General features: G+C 40.0%; 3 protein-coding genes across 3 annotated transcripts; 2 read left to right on the top strand and 1 right to left on the bottom strand.

Moving 5' to 3' along the window:
• Positions 1–5,536: 5,536 nt before the first annotated feature.
• Positions 5,537–7,669, top strand: LOC123721098 (tropomyosin-1, isoforms 33/34-like). The gene has a single exon (XM_045678442.1). The coding sequence runs from the start codon at positions 5,537–5,539 to the stop codon at positions 7,667–7,669; it is 2,133 nt and encodes a 710-aa protein (XP_045534398.1).
• Positions 7,670–13,204: 5,535 nt separating this feature from the next.
• LOC106709918 (elongation of very long chain fatty acids protein 4) lies at positions 13,205–16,646 on the bottom strand. Its single transcript, XM_014501836.2, has 5 exons — positions 16,466–16,646; positions 15,358–15,435; positions 14,679–14,978; positions 14,280–14,373; positions 13,205–13,236 (listed from the first exon to the last, which is right to left on the bottom strand). The coding sequence occupies exons 1-5, from the start codon at positions 16,553–16,555 to the stop codon at positions 13,205–13,207; spliced, it is 594 nt and encodes a 197-aa protein (XP_014357322.2). The 5' UTR covers positions 16,556–16,646.
• A 2,180-nt stretch (positions 16,647–18,826) lies between these two features.
• Positions 18,827–21,769, top strand: LOC106709917 (elongation of very long chain fatty acids protein 7-like). Its single transcript, XM_014501835.2, has 5 exons — positions 18,827–18,962; positions 19,774–19,961; positions 20,859–20,927; positions 20,999–21,298; positions 21,586–21,769. The coding sequence occupies exons 1-5, from the start codon at positions 18,908–18,910 to the stop codon at positions 21,748–21,750; spliced, it is 777 nt and encodes a 258-aa protein (XP_014357321.2). The 5' UTR covers positions 18,827–18,907; the 3' UTR covers positions 21,751–21,769.
• The last annotated feature ends 612 nt before the right edge of the window (positions 21,770–22,381 follow it).

Genomic DNA, 22,381 nt, shown 5'->3' on the forward strand with positions numbered 1-22,381 from the left:
AATTTCATTAAACCGGTCCGCCGCGCTGACCAGAATGGTCGGTCTCGCCTTATCACGTCGCGAGTAGCGGGTCTTACACAAGATATTTACTTTTTATTTACCAAAATACGTCGCGATATCACTTGTAAATGATAGACTTGATTAGCCGTCAGTTTCCGAGACCAAAGTCGATGTATAAAACATGTCGTTATCCCTTTCATTATATTTGACAAAACATAGATAACAATATGTTTTAAACGGGGATTTTGGTCTCAGCAACCTACCGTAAATGATGGAAATACATAAAACGGACTTGAATAAGTTTAACTTAAGGCGAAGTCCTTATAATTGATAATTCGTGATATGACGCAATACTACACCAGACAGATCTAAGTGGCATCGTCATAAATAAAAAAATAAGGTTAAGAAAATTATAATTATTTATAAATGAACAATTTAAACAAGATTTTTCAGTTAAAGACAAAGTTTTATAGCTGCCACTTCTTTTAAATCACATGTAATTTGAAATAAATTTTAACATTTCACATATATTTGGTGGCGGTGACCTGTGACATCTCTGGGTCAACATTAGGTCAATGCCACACGCAAACTACAACTGTTCAACTAATTTTCGAATACATTGTAATATCGCTAGAGTTGACATCATGTTATGATCATCTTAGTAACTTTATAAAGATATACAAAAGACTTAATTGTACTAATAAATTGGTGAAGTCAATTATATTTTCACTCACAATAAACGATACTTGCGAAATTTTAATTAGGCAGATTTTAACACCGCAAGCTAAGATTTTTAAATTAACATAAATGTATAATTTTAATAACGGTAATTAAATAAGTAAAAAAAATACCTACCGTTTTAGTGTATTATTAGAAAAACCGCTAACCAACATAGACCAAAGAAATATATTAACTGTTTCTATTGACCAGAGAACTTGAATAGGCACAACTTAATTAAAGCGATTCGCAACATAAGTTACGCCACGGTTCACTCAAATTAACTTAACATTTCGGATGTCCCGGTCACGGCCGCGCGGCATCTTTAAGATGATAACTTAGAAGCGCGTTCATAATAAAATTCAACGAAACTAGTTTTCCATCAAACGTCAGCTCTAAAAATTATTAACTCTACATAAATAAAACCTGAAAAACAAAACAAAAAATGGAGGAATATAAATATATCTAAGAAAAACAAAACACTTTATATTTGACGCTTCTAATATCTTAAACAAAGTAAAGTGTTGAATCCATAAGTAGGAACGATCATCTCATGTAGTATTTGGTATTTAGAATCACGAATAATGTGTCCATGACCTTAAGTCACACCCTCTTTGTGTTCTAGCTTATAAAACAAATCATAAAAACAAACTAGCACTTACACAAGGTTTACACACGTAGTCTATTGCTTGTTTTCTAACAACACCCTTTTTCCACTAATGATTAGCTGTGCCACCACTTTTTATAAACTGATTTCTCCGTTCCTTTACCGTAAACAACCATTTCCACTAGTGCGGTCGCGACTGACATAAAAGAAGCAGACGTCTGGGCGAGCACGAGCTCGAAAGAGTCGTGCAGTCTTTCAAGGTAAAAAAAGTTAAGACAATTATTGATATACCTGATTATGTTCTAGTGACTTTACGTTGCGAAACAAACTTTTTGTGGTTTTTAAACATTCTGCAGTACGTCTTATAAAATTCTGTCGATATGTGAAATGTATGGGAAAGATCTACGTTCGACAAAAAGCTTTCTCACTTGTATGATCATTAGACGATAAAGGACCTTAGTTTAACCAATTTACAAATTAATAATTTTTTTGCGGAAATAAAAAAAAAAGTAATCTTTGTGTCCTTCCAGTCTGTGTTCTACATCTATGCCAAATATCAGCGAGATAAGCAGCGGTTCTGGAGATACCTTCTAACAAACATCCATCCATACATATAAACATTCGCATTTATAATATTAGTAAGATTTAGATATAGAGGTTAATGTAATAATGATTTTTGTTAACACAGATTTAGCATGTTGTCATCGGATAATTATGACGACAAAGATCGCTAGATGATGTTAAACTGACGGATATACATTAATATAAAGCAGCACACACACTGTACATTTTTAACGGAACTTAAAATGTGAAAGACGTGTTAATGTTTGTTCGTTTGCCCTAAACGTATTCCTTAACCATTGTACAGATTGTGATAAAATTCTGTAGAATGTTAAAGCCGGAGAAAATCTTTACCTTTACAAATTAAAAATAATAGTTTTTAAGTTTTTATCTTACATTGTAACCACGGTACGAAATATACATAACCTAAAATTACTTACAAAGGCGCATGGTAATCAAAATTTGATTACTAAGAATGGGAGCATGAGAACAAATGGTACACATCTCAGTAATTTAGTGGTGGGTATACATTGTCGAATATATAAATAATACACTAACATCGGTGTGAACTTCGCTTTACTTGCATTACCAGAGTAAACTTGCGTCATCCGTGCTAGGGTTTGGAAACTGTGACCGTTGTTGCTTCGACTTAAATTTAATTCGCAATAATTTGCAACATTGTGTACACTTCTTTCAATTTCATGATACAATGAGGGGCTATTAGGAATTGATAAATGATAAATTAGAAGCGAGTTCACTTGTAGACATTGTCTGAAATCTCAGGTCTAACCGTGGGTTTCTGAGACCAAAATCTCGTTTAAAACATTTTGTTATTTCTATTAAGTCAAAGATGACAGGGATGACATTTTTTGTACGGAGATTTTGGTCTCAAAAACCCACTTTAACCATGTTAAACTTCTAAAAGTCGCTGTCAAACATCTTACGAGAATAGTATGGTTATGTCATGTTATTTTGAAAAACATCTACGGTTAATAATGTAAGGAATCAGGAATAATAATTCCATCTCATCATCAAGACGAGTCTGTCGGGATTCCCGGAAAGTTTTCTTAAAATTATTGCAATCTTAAATAATTGTTATTCAAAGTTAATGATAATTTTATGCACATTAGTTACATCAATTAAATATAAATTGTCAAGATGAGTCACGACTTTACAACGTCTCTTGCTGTTCTCTTATTAATTAAACCTTTAGAAAACTTAATTCATGTGTAGTTTTTCAAGCAGTTATTTTTGGCGATTTACGGAATAAACTAAAAACTAACTAGTTTTCATTCCACTCCAGAAGTTATTAGGTATATTTTGTCAATATTGATAGGGCCCTCCAAACCTCTATTTATTTCACGGGGGAGAAAAGTGAGCAGTGCAGTATTGCTGTTTCTTTTATTGCACACGTCGGCAACGACGTGTTGAAACTGAGACAAAATTTACTGTTTAACAATCAGTACCAAGTAAGTACAATAGTACTACTGCATTGTTTACTGCTCTGCGTTAGTACCCTCGCCCTCGTATGAAAATTATACGCAGCAAAGAAGGGCCCACTGAAACTAATTATTGCTTACATGAGACTTTCGCTCAGACGATTTTTTTTAATTTTAATTACTTACGGCTTAAAAAAAGATTTTTTTTAGTTTGAATTTAAAATCATTTCGAAGTTTCATAAATTAAACTAATAAAAAGAGAAAACTGATTTTCGAATTTCTTATGGTTGAACATTGATCCGACGTTCTTAGAATGATAAAATATCATGCTGAAGCCAAATAATATAATAGGATAAAATCAAAGATGTGTGAGAAGTAAAATGTGGTAGGTTTTTAACGAGGAAGACATGACTGGCATAAGAAGTTATAAAAAATTTATCTTTATATCTCACTTAACAACAATACGTGGAAACATAATTATTCAGGCTCTATGAAATGAAAATGTTTTGTAACACAAATTAAATTAGACATTAAGGAATTAAGAAGCAAAAGTGGGACATTAAAATAGGCGCGAAAATTCAAATGTCAAAGTTGGCACAGATAATGCATTAAACATATGAGGCGTTACGTTCGAAAATCAAAAGTCTTTCGGTGATTATGAAACCCAAGGTCAAGTGTGCATGTGTGGGGAGGCGTGTGTATGTTTTGTGTTTGTGTGTCAACTCACCCCAAGGTCGTGCGAAGGTCGCGCGCGGCGCACGGGCTCAATGGTACCGTAGCTGGCTCACTACTGAGAGCCGCGCCGGCGCAGCCCAGCTATTTCACAACCCTGTCGTGGTGGTGTCTTAACATTTCAAAGTGATTGTTATAACAGTTAAGTTGTAACGAATCGAAATCTTAATACTGCTTAAAATTTGGGAATATCTCAAGGCTATAGATGTAATTAAAGACAAAAATAAACTAAATAAAATATTAGTTTATAAACGTATCCTCATGCATGCATTCAGCATTTCATTAAATAATTGTTGACATTGCAGTAAAATAACATTTTTGTTTGGTGATTAATAACTGAAAATGAGCATTCGTATATCTATTCTAAGGCTTAGGTAGACAACAGCAGAAATATTCACTTTCCAAAATATCTGAAGCGTATACGTTTAAAGAATCACCTAAAGCCTAAAGGCTTGAACGGAGAATTTTTTTTCATCAGATCTACTTAAAAATCGATCTTAAAACGTTTTAAAATACTTTCACAATGATAAACTTTTCCAGTTTTTTTTTAAATCACCTAAGGGTGTATAACCCTCCCCCCCCCCCGCGTAACAATGTTGCGCAGTAAAGTACAGATGTTCTGGTTGGTACTTTTGTATACAAACGATTTGTTGATGGACCTTTCTTGGAAAAAGCCATTCGTGTCACTCGCACAAGAATCATGCTTCACTAAAATTTACCCTAAATAACCGCAAACATTATAGACTTATACCACTCTAAAGTATAGTCTAGATTTTTAATATATATTCATACATCATAATTTATATTTAAATAAAAAGTTTAAGTTAAAGTTGATTAAAACATATGTTCTAAATGCTCTCAATTTAAATTGTACTGATGTCGTCTAATTTTGGAATAAATGAGTAGACAAGAATATTCATAAAATACGAATCCAGTCTGGATATTGTGGCTAGAACACAACTTACAAAATACTAGGAAATGACTTTACTTGAACAAAAGTTTACACCGTGTTGCAAAAGCTCAGGTCAGGTGAATCTATTTGTTTTGGTCGCGCGCCGGTTGCCGTACCGTGTGCATCGTTTCCGTGTCGCTCCGCATTTAAAATCTTTAAATGTGGTAAAAAGTGAAGAGATTTACTTGTGTTATACATCGGGAGATGCGTCTCGGCGAGGCGCATCTAGTGGTATATAATACGTAGTGGGCAGAGACCAAATTAGTTAAGTTTTTAGTGTTTTAGTGTTATAACGGTCGTTTTGGGCGTGGCACTTTTTTGACGAAGTTAAAAAAGTGCTTCGATTTCGTCGTGTAGTATATCGGGAGATGCGTCTCAGTGAGACAAATCGACCGGGATAGTTTTTAGTGTGGATAGAGACCAAATTAGTTAAGTTTTTAGTGTTTAAGTGCGTTTTTAGCGTTATAGAACTTTACATATGAATAGTTTACAAACGCTATGAACAGCAAAAGCAAAGTGATTTACGACATGGGGGAGGACACCTCCATGTCGGACTACACGTGCTCAGAGGAAGAGGGCGCCTCCGGGCGCCGGCTGGAAGCCGCGGGCGCCGCGTGCACCGAGGACGGCGCAAGGCAAAACAAGGGAGGTAAGCCGCGGTCAGCGGACTTGATATCAAAGTTCCGAACGGGAACGACCCATAAACGGCCGTTGGCCGCTACATCCGCAGATGAGGACGCCCCGGCCGTGGCGCATAAAGTGGCCTCCTCTTCGACGAGGGGCCGCGTTAGGCGCCCGGTAGGGGTATACAGCTTCCTCAAGGAGGCAAAGGACTACCTGGCTGATGGGGGGGATAGTGAGGGGGAGGACCCCGACCCAACTTACCGTCCAAGCGGGAAGAAGACGAGCCCCGTAGTGGCCTCTGCAAAAGCCTCCGACGATGGGACCCCCGGCGCCCTATCCAGGGGCACGGTCGAGGCCCTCGCCGAGGAGGCTCTCAAAAGCGTGGAGAAAATAAAGGAGGAAATTAAGAAGAGCGGCCACCTAAAAGGTACCATATGGGGGCAAATAAACCGGGCGACCAAAAGCGTAGTCGAGGCAGTTGAGGGCCTTCGCGATATAACGCCAGATGAAGAGCAGCGCAGGCTCCGCGCGGACAATGCTCGCCTTTCAAGGGAGCTGGATATTGTCCGCAACGAGCTGCGTGCCTTCAAACAGGCGTACGTGGAGTCGCAGCGGAAGTCCGTTGCAGCCCCGAGAGAGGCGACAGGGCCCCAGCAGCCCAACTTTGAGGAGGTGCTCAGATGCGCCATGGAGGAGATGAAGGGGCAACTCCTGCAGTCGGTAGGCGGGATGATCAATGCCCGCCTACAAGACCTGGAGATGCGCCTTCCTCCTGAGCCCGTCATGAGGCCCCCTCTGCGTGCCGACCAACGGCAGCCGCCGCCGCCCCGTCACAAGTCCCGATCGGGGCTCGTGGAAGGCGCCATGGAGGTGGATGGGGAAGCCCAGCCACCCCAGGCGCCCACACCCAGGGCGGTAAAGAAGGCACCGAAGAAGGGCGCCGCAAAGCGGCCGACTGCCCCCCCGCCTCCTCCTCCCTCCAAGGGAAAACAGGGGGCAAGACAGGCAGAAGTGACTCCTCCCCCCCCAACCGCTGGAACAAGTGGAGAGGGGGAAGCCCAGACGGGGACTGCTGGCAACTCCTGGTCCGAGGTTGTCCGGAGGAAGAAGAGGGGAAATGCCGCTGTCGCTGCTAATTCCCCCCCTTCAGCCGGAACAACCCGGCAGATCGCCCCGGCCCCACCAAAGGCCGTTAAAATCGTGGCCCCAAAAACCGCGGCCATAGTGGTGACCCTCAAGGAAGGGGCCACCATGACCACCGCGGAAGGGGCCACGACTGACGCAAAATATACTGAGGTCCTGGCAAAGGCCAGGTCCTCGATATCCCTGAGGGAATTCGGTTTGGAGTCGGTCAGGATCCGCACGAGCATGACCGGCTCCAAACTGATGGAGGTCGGGGGGACCACCCCCGAGGAAACCGCCGACCGCCTCGCCGCCGCCCTGGTGGAGGCAGTAGGCAGCTGGGCGGACATCACCCGCCCAACCAAAATGGCCGTCCTCAGGATCACCGGTCTGGATGACACGGTGACCACTGAGGAAGTGGCGGCCCAACTGGCATCGGTCGGCGGGTGTCCCCCCAGCTCCATGAAAGTAGGGAACATCAGACCGAGCTTCTGGGGCGGCGGCTCCGCCCTGGTCAAGTGCCCAGCGACTGCCGCTAAGGCAGTCGTTAAGGCGGGACGAGTGGCCATCGGATGGACGATGGCCACCGTCAAAGCAGTGGAGGCCCAGCCATTGAGATGCTACAAATGCATGATGCTGGGCCACACTCGCGCGCTATGCCCAGCGGAGGCAGAGAACGGGCGTCTCTGCTTCCGCTGCGGCAGTGAAGGGCATAAGTCGGCAGAGTGCGAGGCCCCCTGCAAATGCACCGTGTGTGCAACGACGGGGCGCCCACACTCACATGTGATGGGGGGTGCCAAGTGCACACCCCCGTCGGTGAAGGGCAAAGCCCCGTCGTCGAGCAGAGTGCCTCGCACTCAGCCCCAACCGCACGGCAGCCGTATGGCTGAAGAGGAAGAAATGCAGATATTTTAATGCCAAGACACCTGCATTTCGACCTACTACAGACGAACACCAACCACTGTGCCCGGGCACAGGACCTGCTCATGCAGTGCCTGGCAGAGTGGAGAATTGCTGTTGCGGTCGTGGCTGAACCCTACTTTGTCCCCCCCCAACCCAGTTGGTTCGGGGACACAGAGGGATTAGTCGCCATAGTGGTGCCGCCTTCGAGCCCACAACCCCTCTCCCTCAGGGAGCGAGGAGCGGGCTACGTGGCGGTGAACTGGGGAGAAGTAGTACTCATAGGAGTCTACTTCTCCCCAAACAGGAACCTCCGGCAATTCGAGAGGTTCCTGGATGGCCTAGAGCCGGTTGTGCAGAGAGCATCACCGGCCCAGGTCATCGTGATGGGGGACCTCAACGCTAAGTGCGCAGCGTGGGGGTCCTCCATCACTGACCTGAAAGGGGCGCTTCTCCGGGACTGGGCCGCCATGATCGGCTTAGTTCCGGAGAACCAAGGCAACGCCAACACGTGCGTGCGCCGACAAGGGGGATCAGTCGTGGACGTCACGTTCGCGACCCCCGGCATCGGTGCACGCATATCGTGTTGGCGTGTCCTTGAGGAGGTGGAGACCCTGTCCGATCATCTGTACATCCGGTTCAGGGTCTCCACCGCGCCCCAGGAGTCACAAGCCCGGACGGCGGCAACAGGACAGCGAGGCGCCCAGGGCTTCCCAAAGTGGCAACTCTCGCGCCTCGACCCTGACCTGGCGGAAGAAGCCGCCATCGTCCGGGCATGGGCGGAGGAACCCCCCCAAACGGTGGGGGTCGACGAGAGGGCGGTGAGATTTCGCCGTGATCTGACCGCCGTCTGCAACGCCGGAATGCCCAGGGCGCGACGTGGTTTCGCGCCCCGGAAAGGTGTGTACTGGTGGTCGCAGGACCTAGCCGCCCTGCGCTCCGCCAGTAACGCCGCCCGACGGGCATTCACCCGGTGCCGCAGACGGCGGAACAGAACAGAGGAAGAGCTGGAGCGCCTTTACACCGAGCTGAGCTCGGCAAAGAAGGCGTTCTCCAGTGCGATCAAGGCCGCCAAGGACTCTGCCTATGCGGAGTTCTTGGCGACCCTAGACGCAGACCCGTGGGGGCGCCCATACCGCATGGTGCGGGCGAAGCTGAAGGTGGCGCCCCCCACGGAAACGATGGAGCCGGCGGTCCTTAGCGCGGTGGTCGAAGGGCTGTTCCCGGATAGCCCCCCTTTTGTACCACCGCGCATGACAAGAGACATGCCGGCGGACATCGAGCCGTTGAACCGATCTGCCGCTCTCGCCCCACCCCCGATAACGAAGGAGGAAATGGCCAGGGCGGCGGGCCGGCTCAGAGGGACCCGCAAGGCCCCGGGGCCAGACGGAGTGCCTGGCAAGGTATTGCACATTGCGCTGGAACACCTCGGGGAGCGCCTACGCACACTGTTTAACGACTGTCTGGCGGAGGGGCGTTTCCCCGGGGTGTGGAAGGAGGGGCGACTGGTGTTGCTGAGGAAGGAGGGTCGCCCCGTCGACTCTCCTTCCGGCCACCGGCCGCTCGTGATGCTGGATGAGGCCGGGAAGCTGCTCGAAAGGGTATTGGCTTCCCGGATCATCCAGCATCTGGAGACGGAAGGGCCGCAGCTCTCCGAGAACCAGTTCGGGTTCCGGTCCGGGCGATCCACTCTGGACGCCCTGACCGCCCTGAAAAGGTTCTCGAAGGATGCGGCCGAGAGGGGACAGGGAGCGATGGCGGTGTCACTTGACATCGCCAACGCCTTCGGCTCCCTCCCCTTCGGAGTAATAGAGGAGGCACTTCGGTACCATGAACTGCCCCTCTATCTCCGGAGGATTGTGGGACACTACCTGCGAGAGCGGGTAGTGTCCTACATGGGGAGGGAGGGAAGAGAGGAGCGGCGGATGGCCTCCGGTGTTCCTCAGGGGTCCGTCCTAGGACCCCTGCTGTGGAACATCGGCTTTGACTGGGCCATCCGCGGGGAGGTGCTGCCCCGGATGGCTGTCATTTGCTACGCGGATGACACGATGATAGCCGTCCGGGACACCACCTGGAGGAAGGTCAAGAGGAGGGCGGAAGCCGGGGCCACCCTATTGGTCCGGAGGATCGAGGCGCTCGGACTCCGCGTGGCACTCCACAAAACCGAGGCCCTTTGCTTCAAAGAGCCGAGGTGGAGAGTGCCCGCAGGAGCGACCCTCCGGATCAACGGGGACGAGGTCGAGGTTAACGCCCGGATCAAATATCTTGGCCTTATCCTCGATGGGGGTTGGCGTTTCGGAGATCACTTCCGGACGCTAACCCCCCGACTCGTCGGCGCGGCTTCCGCCCTCGCCAGGCTCCTCCCGAACCTGAGAGGTCCGGGCGTGCAGGTCAGACGACTGTACGCCATGGTCGTTCGCAGTATGGCCCTGTACGGCGCACCGATATGGGCAGAAGCCCTTGACGCGCCAAACAGGGCCCTCCTCCGCAGGCCGCAGCGCATCGTTGCGGTGCGCGCATGCATGGCCTACCGCACGGTTGGCCATGCAGCGGCCTGCGCTTTGGCCGGCACTCCCCCGTGGGAGATAGAAGCGGGTGTGCTGGCCGAAGCGTACCGGGAGCGGGCCGAGCAGAGAGCTCGGGGCGAAGCCCCGGCTCCAGAGGAGCTCGCCCGGTCCCGGGCGGAGAGAAAGCGAATGACCATAGAGCTGTGGGCTGCTGGCCTAGCGGACGCCAAATACGGCGCCCGCACCATAGAGGCCATACGCCCACAGCTCTCGGACTGGTGCGGGAGGCGCCACGGCGCGATAAATTACAGACTTTCACAGATCCTTACAGGTCATGGCTGCTTCGGGCGGTACCTTTGCCGAATACAAAGAGAAGAGACGACGTCGTGCCACGAGTGCGGCGCTGATGAGGACACCGCGCAACACACCCTTCAGGTATGTACAGCGTGGTCCGAAGAGCGCCGCACTCTGGTAGCGGCGATTGGTGATAACCTCTCACTCCCAGGCGTAATTCGCGCCATGCTGGGCAGTGAGGGGTCATGGGAGGCGGTTTCCTCCTTCTGCGAAATTGTAATTTCGCAGAAGGAGGAAAGGGAGCGAGAGCGCGAGGATAATCCCCTCGCGCCCCCGCTCAGACGCAGGAGAGTGGGGAGAAGGAGGCGGGGTTTCGCCGCCGTACTTCTCCCCACAAACCATGCGTGAGAGGGAGGCCCCTTCAGGGCGATAACGCAGGCGGGGCCACGGAAGAAAGCTAAAGCGTTCCCGTGGCGCCCGCCATAATGCGTTAGAGGGCAGTCAGGTTTTAGTGGGTATTCCGGTCACCTTCTGTGGCCGGCGAGTCCCACACTCCCTACGCCATTGCACAGCCCGGCGTAGGCGTGCGTAAACGCATTTCCTGACTTTAAAAAAAAAAAAAAAAAAAAAAAGGTGAATCTATTTGTTTGCCACATATAAAATGATCACTGACATTTGCACGAAAGTGTTACCTATATACTATATAAGACATTTGAATGAGAATCTCGTAAATATAATTGCTACACTTAGTATGTAAAAGAGTCTAGATCACAACAATGAGCCCCTAATGTGCAAATGTGAGTAATGGGAAGCAATATTGTCCTTCGTTGTAGTTTAGCGGTGCTTGCATAGATGCACATAAGTTGTCAATTGCGTCAATTTGCGCGGGCCGCTACGCTCGCTTGCGACACCGGACCCTTACCGAGCGGCTACCTACCGATAACTGACAGGATATTATGTGCACCTTAGTTTTTCTATGTTAAGAAAAGTATGTAATACAAAATGTCATACCCGATTTTATTAAAGAATAGTGTCCATCGCGGTACTCGTTACTCAGGGTTTTGTCATTTTTAGATTCGTGTAGAGAGAATTTTTTGTAATGAAATTGATTATACATCTTATATAAGTCTAGACAGGTATCGTTGCCTTATCTAATAATTTCATAAACGACTTTAATGATGATTACATAAATAATACTGTTCGTATATCATTATAGATTCGTAAAGTGATATATTTTAAATAAATATTTATTTTGATACTAGGAATAATATATTTACGTTGTGGCTTTATTCGGAAACTTATGGCATTCTATTACTAACCTCTAGACTAGAATCTAGACTTTAGACTCTAGACCTATTTACCCCACGCCGATGCGAACTCAATTTCGTTATGAAAATAGCGTGATTCTGGTTTGTTCCAGAGAACGAACGATTCAGCAGTTAGTTTTATGCTAAACTAAATCTAACTCGGACAATCTTTGTATTTTTATATAATAACTTAATAACCCCGTGAAATTAAATATTGAAGCTACAATAATTCGCATATAGCTAAAAATTGGTGGAAATGTTTGGAACAACATTATATGAACTATGAAATTAGGGTTGTCGCGTTTTTCGGAAAAATGGCAGATTTTATCAAAAACAACCTTAGACCGAGTTGTACATAAATTATTTATAACATTTTTAACGTATTCTTCATTACAGTTAGACAGTTGGAATAATTGTATTTTACACTAGCAAGTGACCGCGACTTCGTCGACGTGAAAGATAATTTTTCAGAAAATCAAAAGAAGTTGGTCCGTCATTTGTATTGCAACGTATTTTTATAAGTTATCGAGTATTTGTACTGAAAGAATAACATCTGCCTATTCAAATCAATATGCCCTAAAGGCGAAAAGTTAAAAAAGAAAATTTAGTGCTCGGCTAAGTAGTTACAGAAACATCGATTAAAAATTTCCAGCCTTTACATCCAGTGGTTTGGACTGTGCGTTGATTTATCAGTTAAATTGGACCGATCAATTCAAAAATACAGTTTCTGGGTTTACGTATATTTTTAAGTTAATTTATATTTTAACCACTATTTACCCATTTATTTGCAACTTAATTTCTTACACTTGTACATTGGTGATCTAATGTCACACTTTCGTAACCACAAAACGCCATAAATACAATGTACATTTGACAACACAATGGTCGACCTTGGAGGACGTTTGTATCAAAAACGCAATGCAATATTTACGTTTTATTTGCCTCACAGCCGAAATATTCACATAAAATATGTCTCGGTTTCTTTTTTAGACAGAACAGAATATTATATGGCAAAAGTTCAAGTTCTAGTCGTGTTCTCCGTCCCACCCTCTTCCCATTAGGAAGAGATTGATGATGTGGGAGAGGAGAGTTATAGGAGAGAGAAATATCCATTTCTTGTTCGTACCCTCTTCTCTCTACTAAAGGTGAGCAGTAGTATACCTTCAACCTTTAAACTTATTGATATCTACGAGCACCGGTCACGGAATAAAAAAATTAATTCTAATTCACAATTAGTAAGTTTCGACTAATAAAGCAGTTGATAAAATCGAGGCGTAGGAACTCAATAACATAATATCTTCAAGGTAACTGGTATCGCAACAGTTACGGGCACATGTAAAGAAATGAACCCTACTTTTTGTGCTTGATGCTCATACTCGACCCGTTCACTTGCTGCGAACGAACGAACACCGGGGCAATCGCGTCTGATACTTGTTATTCGTTTAGTAAGAAATACTGTACCTCAACGCCACTCCTGGAAAAAATGCATATCATGGGAATCAAATTATTAAATTGGTCAAAACAAAATCATTACCTTCTTTAAAATACAAGCAAATGTTTTTTTTGTTTTTTTTTTATTTTTTATTTCCATCAAGTGCGTCTTTAAGCATTCAGCGAATGGCTATTTCTTTGTTCTTTGTATGTAAACGAGTATTTTATAACGATGTAGAAATACGTTATGCAGATTGACAAAAAGAGCGTATGTAATATGTCATAGCGATTTGCATTGTATTCCATACTTAAAGAGAAATTTCATAACATGAATCAAGGCTTTTCCTTATAACTAAACAATTTGCTAACGGCTGTAGGGGCTGTAGGTACCTACACTATATCAGTGTGTTGAATCATTTTTAAAAGTTATTATTTATTTATCTCGTTGAATCAATAAGAGTATCTATTTGAAAACCAATAATAGAATTGCAGGAGAAAAATTATGTAAAATTTCACATAAAAGTGATTTAAAAGTAGATGGGACTTTCCTTCCCAGCAAAATTGTTGTTATTAAGTGAGGTAACATATTATATTGTAGTATTCCTTGTTATCTTCAGCCTTTTCTTTTTGTTCGTTTTAACAACTGCTCGATATGCTATCGTGGTATGCTGGTATGTGTTGGTGGAAAAAGGTTTTAAATAAATAAAACGAATGCCTGAATAATTTAAATAGCAAAGTTAATCTAAACATAAATTACAAATATTATTTTCTTTATTAAAAAAAAATACAAACAAAGATAAAAACATAAACAATTTAATTACTCATAGTATCGATTTAACAAATATATATGGACAATTATTAAGTACAAAACATATCTTTATTTCAGGTATACGTTCTTCTTTTACAAAAAATGATATGGATATCTTCACATTTTCATTTAAGACAGATCACTTGTATTTATTTAAAATTGTTTTAACTAATTAATAAATTACATTTCCCAGATTCACTTACTATCTTTTGCTATTTTTTTTGTGAAGTAACTTCTTATATAAAAATTCATGAACAGTATGAAAAAAACAACAATACTGCCGACTCCATACCAATGCAACAGGCGCGGGGGAGGACAAGGTGATGTCTTATTATGATAAATAAGGTAACAGATGATCAGAAGGAATTGTGTCTGAAACAATATTTAAACGATATACGTATACAAGATTAAATAATTAGATAAAAAGTATTATAAGATTCAAACTTTATTAGGGCTCGTGGTTAGGTTAGACAGCGCGAGGAAGGAATGCCTCGTGACTGCATTTATTTACGTCCCGTCAATACCTAAAACTTTTCTGCGTTTCCTGTGAAATAGCGAGCCGTCACAGAGTTTGAATTGTTACATAAACCCATCAGAATAAAAAAAATACATTAGCTACGAAGATAAACAAACGATTTGGTCAACAAAGACACAAAAAAAAAAAAGATTTAGCTTACCAATTGCAGCGTCGTAAGATATTTTTTCCACCAAATATATTTAGCATACTGCGGTCCCAAGGAGGCCAATGCATAGTATGTGTACATTACCACATGTACAAAGCAATTTAGCATTGCAACGAACACATATATATCTGTAGGGAAGTGGTTATAATAGATCCAGCCCCAAGCAACCATTACGAAGTGATGATATACATGTAGGAACGTCACTTGGTTGAATTTCTTGCGAAGGACAAAGAAGACAGTGTCTAGTAAATCTAAATTCTTCGCTATAAAGTACCACATAATCGGTGGTAATATCTGAAAAGTGTTAATTGACTGAAATTACTTTTATAAAACTCCGAGAAAAATTGGGATGGTCCGCAATAGCATTAGTTGCTGCAAAAATAATACGTTCGACCACTCTAATGACCACACAGAAGACATGGGTGATATGGGAATAAGTCTGTCTGATAAGTAAGACAGAGAGTAAATTTTGTTCACGTTTCCTTTCCACCTTTTACTACTAAGGATAGCAAAGGTTGGCATTTGGCGGGGAAGGGGACTAATAGAAAAAGAAAATATTCTTTTTCTGTACGTCCCTACCCCTGTCTATTAAAAAGTAGGTAATTTATTAGCAATCTTTTAATTTGCTGCAGATGTATATCATGGTAACTTTGTCTAGTGACATAAAACTTACTGATTTCATCATTTGCAGATTCACGTCATTAGAACATTTGCTCGGGAATAGTCCGAATTGAAACGTATAAACGGCAAACTGTGAAAAGTAATTGCAATGTTTGAATTTTTCATCGCAGTAAAAATTATTAGACACCTGTATATAATGATCTCAAACTGTTAACTCCTCTAGCACAATAATCAAAGCGAACTAAAATCGAAGCGAATCTAAATTTGAAAAGAAATTAACGTAAGGTCCATGTACTCTAGGTCTACCAATTTTTGCAGAGCGTTAAATTCTCTACAATAATAACGAATGGGTATTGCAATACGATATATCGTTCATTAGTTATAAAAATCAAAATTAAAAAAAAAAACTTTTTTCATGTGTTATTCTTATTAGTTATTCTTATATTTTCAGAGGCCTATTTTGGCGTTAAACAAAACTTTTGAGCGTAGTTCCGAGGAAAATTTTTTTTTTTTTCTGAAACACATTCAAAACTTATGCTTATTAGGAGTATTGTTGTCTTTGTAGAAAAATCAGAAATTCAATTTCATCACAATTGTTCATCAAGTAAACAAGACAATTATTATTCATGTTTCTAAAATATTTTAAAGGTGAAAAAAATTGTTATTGTTATTGAAAATAATTTAATTTTTTACCAAGTAAATTTAAGAAATACCAAATTTTTGGTAGTTATTAACAAATTACAAATTTAAGAAATATGTGACACAATGGCTGTTAAAACTCAACTATGAACAAACAGAAAATCTCCTACTAATTCAAAAATAAAACAAACAATAATTAATAATAACACATACACGTACACACACACAAACGCAAGCACAAATACAAACACACACATACACACACGTGCGCGCTTGCGCACACACACAAGCAAATTGTATAGATAAGTACCTATTTAAGACATAGATTAAGAGAAGGCACTACCTCCTGTAACACAGGTCCCCACCTACCACAGGAGGCAGAGTCCTATTGAATTGTAAAAAAAAAAAAAATTTTTTGTGGATCAATAAACTTATTATTATTATTATTATATTTTATTATTATTATTATTATTATTAACTTTAGGTAGTTAAAGACTGAGATTTCCTTGAAAAATACTTACCAAGTAGAAGTTGTAAGCGGATAATACAACTTGAACAACATTGTACAGTAAAATAACTGACTTCAAACTGTATGGTTTTCTATTTTTCATGTAATTCGGCAAGAATTTAACAACTGTTAATAAATAAAGAACGCATACAACTCCAGCTGCTTTCAGAGTTTGCGGCAATGTCCATGGTACGTAAATTTCTATAAAAAAAAAAACAAAAAAAAATTGTTCAGTAACAGAAAAAAAGTATTTATTTTCAATAAAATAACACATACGGTACTCGAGTATGCGAATTATAACATCACTGTTGTAAAAAAAATATTAAGCGATGTCAAAGTAAAAAAATTAAAATCTTAATTAATAAAACCTTACCTTCGTATTGAATGTCTTTACCGGTATTCATAGTTATAATTATATTAATTATTTTAAATAGATAATTTACAAAAAAAACTTAGATTGACTAATTAAATAAAAGAAAAATTAAAAAAATAATTAAATCCCATACGTCCGGTGACGTCCTTCACCGAGCGCTACATAAACCGCAGTCAACACTTCGTCCTATTTGTTAGTATAATTTTTTTACAAGCTTCAATTTAACATATTTACAAAGGTGAATATATATATATATATATATATATTTATATATGTATATAAATATATAAATATATATATTACAAATATATATATAATACAAAGGTATATAAATATATATATACCTTTGTATTATATATATTTTCTCGGAGACCAATACCTTTTGATGTTTGTATTCTTTTCGAGGTCACGTTATTTTTCATCGGATCAGGAAAACTTTTACGATTTTTCTTTTTAATTAATTTTAATTACTGAGGCGATAACAATAAGAAAAATAAATAAAACGATATAATGAAGTTAAAATAAGTATTAATACTGACATGGACATCAAGATATATGTTTTATATAATATGTTTTTTCGATCTTTAATTATAAACAATATTTGTGTAGAATGTACAATTGGAGATCATTGAGAGCGTCGGTGGCTCAGGGGTTAAGCACTCGACTTGCAATCTGCAGGACCCGGATTCGAATCCCGCCATGTACCAATGTGTTTTTTCGATTTTCGATTTACATATGTACATTTATTCGACGTTCTTACGGTGAAGGAAAAGATCGTGAGGCAACCTGCACATATCTGGAAAGAAATTCAATGATATGTGTGAAGTCAATCAAGCCGCACTGGGCCAGCGTGGTTGACTACGGCCTAGTCACCCCTAACTTGAGGTATGCTCCGAGCCCCTCAGTAGCGACATATAGTGAGCTGATGATTGTATTGTATTGTATGATTCTCCCTGATGTTTCCCGTTGAGCCGATCAGCCTATGGTGGACCGAACACACTAAATCGTTGGTTTACTTAAAGACAACAATTGCTGTAAAATACAATTAATAGAACTTTAATTTAATTTAAATAAATGTAGCATTATGATAAGAAGTTAAATGCTTCATTAATGTTATTAAATCAAATCCTATTCACATCAATTTAAGTCGTCAGTTTTCATTATACTGACATCTGTTAATTTAGCATTTAGCTTATAGCGCACACTGCTTTTTTCTCCCTCTACGTACCCCTTGTCTTTCTTCTTGTTCTTACCCAATAATGATTACCTATCTATTAGAGCGAGACTGGTGCCAACTCAACAGTTGCAATTTTCCACACTCTTTGTCAATGGAACCGTGATTCCATGACGTAATGACATGATATGCACCCATTGACAACCTATAATACATACACAAGAATTCTCATGTGCAACTGTTTATTACTAGAACGATCACGGGTAACTAAATTCGCCCGCGACTTCGTCCACGGTGAATTAAAAAAAATCTAGTAACTAATAGAATATTTAACTAATAATAACTAGTAGAATGTTTAACCTTCCTATGCATCTCCTCCTCCATCAAATCCACCTCCACTTCCCATCCTTTCCTTATAAGAATAGAGTGGGAATGGAAAGAGTACTAAAATTAGGCCTCTGGCACCACACTCAACAGACGAATCGCTGAATTACTTCCACTTTACGTCTGTCTTCTGTGTGGTCGTGGTATTTCACCGGGCGAGCCGGCCAATTTGTGCAACTGATGTTGTTGTTGCTGGCGTCTACCACTGTTGTTCCTTCAGTATTGTCATTGGACAGTTTAAAATGACGAAGTCTATTCCTCTGGTAGTTAAATTCATTTAATATAGGTCTTGTATAAGCAGTTTGTTAATTAAATGGATGTAAATAGGAAATTGGACACAAAATTTGCATACAAAAGTGACAGAATTGCTTCATCCATGCATTGCTCCTGTTTAGTATAAATACAATTATTCTGAGCTGTTTGATTTAGACTTGACTGCGATCTTATTATCTATCTATCGATAAACTATCTTATGTAAAATTTTAAAATATCAAATTATGTTTCTTTGATTTTTTAAACTTAAAATGGATTTAAGCTATAAACCTATCTTAGAAAATACAAAGGAACCGATTGGAGATTGTAAGTTTTTTTACATTTTATTTTTATTGACTTTTCGTGTTGCATTATTTTACAAAATAAATGAATATATATGAACGAGCAGTACATAAAATGCGTTACCATAAAATGTTTATTTTATTTCTAATATAAAATTAAATAAAAATTGAAGCCACGACTGTCATAATATTTAAATTGTTTATTACTTAATAAAATTTATTTCTAACTTATTCGTAAACCTTCAAAGTACCTAAGTAATTATGGTAGAAAATAATGACTAAATGTTCTTTGATTTTAAATTTTTAATAAAAAACTTTCTTACTGCCGATAACTTACAAATACAAGAACACGTTGTTATCTATTTTTTTTTGTCTCTCATTCTATATGGATGTTAAATGCCATTATGTTTTTTTAACAGTGTAAATCTACGCTTAATAATTTTCGTCTTGTTTATGTTAGTTCTCTAAACTCTATCTTCCGATGTACCATGACAAAGTCTCAAGCATCCTAGTCACCTGGTCACTATACAAGTGATATTATTTCAATTAACCGACCTATATTAATCTCAACTCCTCGGTTAGAGAAAATCCATCACATTTTACTTATGCTTTTCTTGATACCAAACTAGCCTTAGTAAATAGACTATTATCAAGCAAGTCAACATTGCTAAGTGGTTTTCAGACATCTAAAGTACAAAAATGACTTGACTCAAGTTACAACTTAATAAGTTTGTTTTTATATAACTTAAGCGTATTAAAAATAAGAGCATGCATGTTAATATTTTTTGTGGCAATTATTATTTTTTATTTTCAAGTTTTAAATGTAATAATTTCAGATTCATTTCAAACATGGTCGCTACCAGAGACTGGGGTGTACTTGTTTTTCGTGATCGGCGCATATCTTGCCCTTGTCTTAAAGATATTACCCGATTATATGAAGAAAAGGCGGCCGTACACGTTAAAAGGGTTATTGATTTGGTATAATGCATTCCAAGTTATTTATTCAGCATATCTTGTTTGTCTTGTAAGTGTAATTTTTAATTTATTAATCTGTGTAGAATATAGAACAAGGGGATTTTAAAGACAGCTCCCAGAACATCTAGGCCTGGTCACCTTATGTTTAGGTCACTTGATCTCAGGTCAACCACGCTAGCCTGATTCGGATTGAATTTTTTCGCAGATATGTATACTGCATGAAGATTTTTTCAAATTGTTACCAATTTTAAATGTACATATGAAATTGTGAAATCGAAAAACACATCGGTACATAGCAAGAATCAAACTTGGACATGTAAATTTCAAGTCCACTGCTTTAATATTGCATCACCGACGCCCTTGCTGTAATTAATTGTAGAAATACTTTTTGTTTTCTAAATGTTTTAATCAAACTTATGCTAGGAGTTCTAAGCAATAGTCCCTTGGAATCGAACTCAGGACTTGGCGTTGCGTCCGTACTCTTTAAGTAGACATAGAGGTCGTTTGTAGATTGTTTGAACTAGAATGTTTTTGCATAAATAGTAGGTATATTGTTTACTAAGGACTTTATGCTCCAAGTTCACGTAAGTGTGAAGACATTTACGTCGGACGTTAATTTTATACGATATTATCATCAGGTTTCAATGTTAATTTTTTTATCGTTACATTCAATTTATTTCCACTTACAGTTCAAGTAAATCTAATTTACTTTAACTTAATTTATTGTTAAATTCATGTCCTTATTGCTTAGGTAAGAACAAAATTTCATCCTGAACTACTTCCACATACATTTGTTTCCTGAATAATTTAACAGCATTCATGAAATACATAGAATTTATGTATATTCGAACCTGTATAAGCGAGAACTGAATAACCTAGAAAATTAACGCGGTTCCTTTGGACTCTTACTTATCCAGGTTCCACTGTATTTACATTTATGTTTCAGTATACAAGTTATATAATAAAACACGGCATTATCTGCACTTCATGTCCGCAAGGGGAGCTCTTAAGAAGGGTATGTATTCATTAAAATAAGTTTTTTACAAGAAGTTTTAAAATTATATAAATTTTAATAATAATTTTTAGGTGACACAGGATATATTTCCGTACTTTCTGGCGAAACAAATTGATCTCTTGGATACAATATTTTTCGTGCTAAGGAAAAAGGATAATCAAGTGACATTCCTTCACGTTTATCATCATTGCATCATGGTGACGTGGGCTACATTGTACTATCTTCATAAGCCATCAGATCACTTCGTAGGCGTTGGTTTGATGAATAGTTTTGTGCACGTGATAATGTACGCTTACTACGGACTCTCGGCAATGGGACCACGGTTCGCTAAATTTGTTTGGTGGAAAAAGCATTTGACCAAAATACAGTTGGTAAGTTTTGATTTATAAAATCATTAAGAAACGAACAATAATTTCTGTTCATAATCCTGTTCGGAAATTATTTTATTTATTAACTAAAATTAGTAATTTTATAACATAAGTACCAAAAATTAGGCGTTTCATGCGATGACTGTATAACCCAAAATGAATCATATAATAAGGAAAGAATGGGAACGGGAAAGTTGGAATATTAGAATGAATTCAGTATTTATATTTTTCAGTACGTTGTCATCATCGCCTGCAATAAAAAAAGGCTATAATTGATTCTTAATTTACAGGTTCAATTCATACTGGTGATCACGAATCTGCACTACCAGCAGAAGCTGACGCCGTGCCCGATCCCCGCCGCCTTCCATTACTTCTGCGTTCTCAGTATCGGATCATTCTTTATCCTGTTCATGAAGTTTTATCTAAAAAGTTACATCAAACGATCAAGTACGTAGAAAGTCAATGTATCAATAAAAATAAAAACTTTATCTGTAATGATTGTGTAAAAATAAAATGATTGGTAAAGACATTTCCTTAGTACTTATTTTCGCTATAGATTCTATTATATTAGTAGCAGTATTATTAGTTGTAGAAACAAATAAGACCACAAGTTGACTTTTTGATCAGAGTAAATACACCTTATGCATAGCATGGGAAGCAATATTTGCTACAAGTAAATTTATTTATTCGGTAAACCGAGAGAATAACCATGAAGGAACTATTAATTTATAAAGAAATAAATTGTGTAACTTGAAGAGGTTTTATTTATAAATAATAGAAGCATACAGAAATTAGGCCAATGACGAACTTTTTATTAAAACCGCCAGGTTTCCAAAATTAATATCGCCTTATGTAAATTTGGCTTATTCGTATTTTTTATCTATCGAATTACAAATCGAAAAATGGTTATTGGAATGCAATGACATTGCAAAATTATATCGTGACATCAATTATACGTAAAAGGAATATTACAATATTTTAATTAGGTTCTTCAAACGAATGTTTATTTATTTATTTATTTATTTATTTATTTGAACATTTTGCCTTTTCCAGGCGTACGTATAATTTTTTAATACAATACAATAA

This window comes from Papilio machaon, chromosome 6 (genome assembly GCF_912999745.1).
Source record: "Papilio machaon chromosome 6, ilPapMach1.1, whole genome shotgun sequence".
In the NCBI taxonomy this organism is placed as follows: domain Eukaryota; kingdom Metazoa; phylum Arthropoda; class Insecta; order Lepidoptera; family Papilionidae; genus Papilio; species Papilio machaon.